The 3,792-nt window shown below is 43.1% G+C and overlaps 1 protein-coding gene across 2 annotated transcripts; it reads left to right on the top strand.

The window, feature by feature from the left end:
- Window positions 1-548: 548 nt before the first annotated feature.
- LOC120651190 (eukaryotic initiation factor 4A-I-like) lies at window positions 549-2,511 on the top strand. Of its 2 annotated transcripts, XM_039928608.1 has the most exons (7): window positions 635-732; window positions 829-877; window positions 1,002-1,142; window positions 1,569-1,805; window positions 1,978-2,017; window positions 2,091-2,188; window positions 2,267-2,511. In XM_039928608.1, exons 1-7 carry the CDS (start codon window positions 635-637, stop codon window positions 2,282-2,284), a joined length of 681 nt encoding a protein of 226 aa, XP_039784542.1. In that variant the 3' UTR covers window positions 2,285-2,511. The 2 variants fall into 2 exon arrangements, with proteins under 2 accessions (XP_039784543.1, XP_039784542.1); XM_039928609.1 differs by lacking the exon at window positions 2,267-2,511 and having other exon boundaries at window positions 549-732; window positions 1,970-2,017; window positions 2,091-2,189.
- Window positions 2,512-3,792: the final 1,281 nt, after the last annotated feature.

Raw genomic sequence — 3,792 nt, forward strand, 5'->3', positions numbered from 1 at the left:
GGGCGCAACACTCGTCGTGGGGGCCGGCAAGGCCGCGTACTGCGCGCCGGGAGGGCTCGCGCATGGCCGAGACGTGGCCGAGGCAATGGGACGGGGCGGTGGCGGGCGCAGGCTGGTTGGGGCATCGTCCTTGGCGTGGCCTGGGGAGGGTGAGGGAGAGGAGAGAAGAAAGAGAAAAGGGGGGAGAGGAGGGCTGACAGGTGGGCCCCACCGCCATGTGGCGTCCACGTCAGCAAAACCACACTCAAAACCACCAGGGTGGTCAAATGTGACCGGTTTTGAGAGTTGGATGGTCAAGGCTACCCGGTTTTAAAGTTGAATGGCTAAAATCAAACTCGGGTAAAAATTGGATGGCCAAAAATGGACTTTATCCTTTTAGGAGTGACATGCCTATCACACTGAGCCTGAAATATAGAATCAAGTTGTTTTGCTTCGAATTATTCGGCCCATGCGCTTCTAAATCACCTAGGGCCCAAACTTTGTTTTTTGTTGAGTGGAGGCCCAAATTTAGTTGGTCGCGAAAAAAAAGGCCCAAATTTAGTTACTCGTACACAGGTTCAGAGCACTAATCGTTGAGGAATATTCCACTTCCCCTGCTTCGGTTCCGCACTTCCCCTCTCCGGCGAACCGCGCGATGAGGTCTCCAGCCACCGCTAGTGCTAGCTCCGGCGCAGATTTCCCCGACGCTCTGCCCTCCCCGACCTCCCCAGCGGCCGCCCCATCGCATCCCAGGTGAGGGAGCAGCACCCGTCTCTTCCTCGGTTCAATCGCGCTCCCCCGTTTTATATATATGTAATTGACTCTCCTGGGATTTCTCTTCGTCCCCAGCCCCGGCCGCCACTACTACCTTGCCGTCGACCGCACCCAGTTTAAGATGGTGCGTGCATCCCCCCCCCCCAAGTTCTCGCGGCAGTGCACTTGGATTTCAATCTCTCGGATGCTAATGGACTGTTTGATTTGTCTCGATTGTTTATGATTTATATGGTTGTCTTGGTGCGCAGAGGACACTCTTGGAGCTCCTGGGGGTTGTCGCGGAGCGCCGCGGCGGGCTGCCCATTTCGATATGTGTTTCCTCTCGGGATGAGCTTGATGCTGTTTGTGCTGCGGTCGCTAACCTTCCCATTGTGTCAATGTCACCGCTGGTAATTCACGACCACAAGTCAACAAAATATTTGTAACTTGCTTGATGTATTTTCGTTTGTTCAACTTTCTCCTCAAAGTCATGGTTGCTTCAAAGTAGTACTTCCTCCATTCCAAATTATAGGTCGGTTTGACATTTCTTCTATGAATCTAGATTTACACTATGTCTGCAAGAACTTTGCATCTAGAAATAACAAAGCAACCTATAATTTGTAACTGAGGGAGTATGCATGTATCTAGCATATTTTCTCGAAAAATATATGATGTTTGCCAACATAATTATTGTTATGTGTCCAAATGGCTCTTCTCTTTCACCTCTAGCATGAAAATTGTCACCCAAGTTCTCGTAGGTCTATGATCCTTGCTAATAAGATGCTTCACTTCACATCAATATTAACATATGACTAATGGATCCTTTTTATGAACAGTACAGTGATCAGGCGGAAGCAGAGCGTGCATTGATCCTTGACAAGTTTCGTCAAGAAACAATTCAGTGGAATCAGACTAGTAAAGATATTGATATGGCTGAAAGTTCTAAGTCTGAAAGTATTGGCACAAAACTAAGCATTATAGTTGCAACAGATGCTTGCTTGCCTCTGGCAGCAATGGCAGAGGCTCCTCTTATGGCTCGTGTGCTGATCAACTATGAGCTTCCCACAAAGAAGGTGAACTTTACCCATATCTGTTGATTTCAGTCCATTTTCTGCCCAAACCATGAAGCTTTTTTTTTTGTTCTTTTCCTTCTTTTATATTTACTATTACACAGTTTTGCTGGCTCTTCTAGTTCTACCTTTCTGATGTCTTACCTGTCCTAAAGATTAAATTTTAGTTTTGCAGGAAGCTTACTTAAGGCGCATGTCAACATGCTTGGCACCAGGTATATTAAGATAGTATCGATTTGGTCCATCTCTTATGCTCCTTGATGTAGCTGATGGGCTTTGATGGTGCAGAGGGAATTGTGATTAACATGGTTGTTGGTGGCGAGGTGGCTACACTCAAGGCTTTAGAAGAAAACAGCGGTCTGCTCATTGCCGAGATGCCAATACATGTAAGATATACACCATTATCCATTTTCCTATCATCTAATATTCTCTTATGGTCTAAACTTAAAATATTTGATATGCAGGTTTCAGAGATATTATGACAGTCTCAACTTTACAAGATTTCAGAAGTTATTATTTTACTTCTGCATGACCGCACTAACTACTTGAGATTTTACTTCTGTTACTTCGATTTTTTGGATTGCTTTTCATGATACAGATTGTTCCTAAAATCAGATCCCTCAAGAATAAGAATAATGTTCATTTCTTCTTTTTTCTGAGAAATGAAAGATTATAATCATGGTTGATGTCCAGAGACATGATTCTTTTACTCCATGCATCATTTCTCTGTTGATGCATACAAATTTTTATAAGTATTAAGGGAGCTAGAGTTTTCAGACAACTACAAGCGTTGAACATTTTTTTAGGCAATAGAAATATATTTGCACTAAAGTCAATCCATTATTCTTGAATTACAATTAGTTCTGAATAGATCAATGGCAGAGTCACAAAGATACAGCCTCTTGCCGAAGTGATATTGTTATGGAATGCTCTAGGTTGCAGTTTGGTTGTATGATGATTTGATAAACTGATGTTTTGAGTTTTGACTAGTTGTCTAGTATACACTTTGTGATCTTGCTGCACCCAACTTTCACTTTGCAGCAAAAGGAATTGAGTGAAAAAAGGAAATACAAAATTACATGATATATCGGAAAAATACAGGAAGTGATAGGGGTATTAACATTTGCAGCAAAAAGAATTGAGTGAAAAAGAAATACAAAAAAGGAGTTATATGATATATCAGAAAAATACAGGAAGTGATAGTGGTATTAACATGAGGTCATCAATATCTTGACATACAAACTCATGGAAATCTGCGCCTTTTGTGGATTGCATAACCTCTACTACCATCATGTCTTGCAACTATGCAATTATGCTAAACAGTTTTGCTATAAAATGGGGTTACTGTAGAAAGATATAGAGAGACACACCCTTGGTTTGAGGGGACACATCTATACGTGTCTAAGAGCTACCTGTGCTCTTGTTATCTACTAAGCGCGGCCTACTAAAATGCTCATGGTTAGCGGGATTCAGATTGGATCGAATGGTTAGCGAGATGGAAGCCGCGGAACATGAGTTCCGCTGTTGATTTACTCTTGTAGAAGGGATCTCCTGACCTACTAACTTGCTGCGCCCAACCGCGAATAAGGTGACCTCTGTTGCTTGGACAGTGTTCTTTTTCAAAGGAAAATGAAGTTCCATAATCATGTGCACCAGGCAAATAGCCGCCGGATACCAACGAAGCTTCGGAGTAGTCTCGTACACGATCCTGCCACATCTGTGGCCCATGGCCGTTAAAGAATCAGCAATGACATTACAAACTCTGGACATATGAGAGATAAAACATTCAATGAATTTATTATATATTAAATCTTTGATCTCTCCTAACAGCGTTGGTAGGATCGAACTGTCGTGTGAGCCCTCCTCTCTGCGTAGTTAGGGTTTGTCTTTGGACAAGGATCCTAGGAGTCTACAACTGAGCACTTAATGCATCTTCTGCAAAGTATTCAGCCTATCCCATGTAACACCCAAATTTAAATTTTTGTTTGAA

Source organism: Panicum virgatum, chromosome 9K, assembly GCF_016808335.1.
Source record: "Panicum virgatum strain AP13 chromosome 9K, P.virgatum_v5, whole genome shotgun sequence".
Taxonomy (NCBI): Eukaryota; Viridiplantae; Streptophyta; class Magnoliopsida; order Poales; family Poaceae; genus Panicum; species Panicum virgatum.

Excerpts from the sequence above, each read along its gene's own strand:
- LOC120651190 (XM_039928608.1), top strand. The coding sequence starts at position 635 with ATGAGGTCTCCAGCCACCGCTAGTGCTAGCTCCGGCGCAGATTTCCCC. Across the intron at positions 878-1,001 it reads ACCGCACCCAGTTTAAGATG|AGGACACTCTTGGAGCTCCT; the intron begins GTGCGTGCATCC and ends CTTGGTGCGCAG. Across the intron at positions 1,143-1,568 it reads TTGTGTCAATGTCACCGCTG|TACAGTGATCAGGCGGAAGC; the intron begins GTAATTCACGAC and ends TTTTATGAACAG.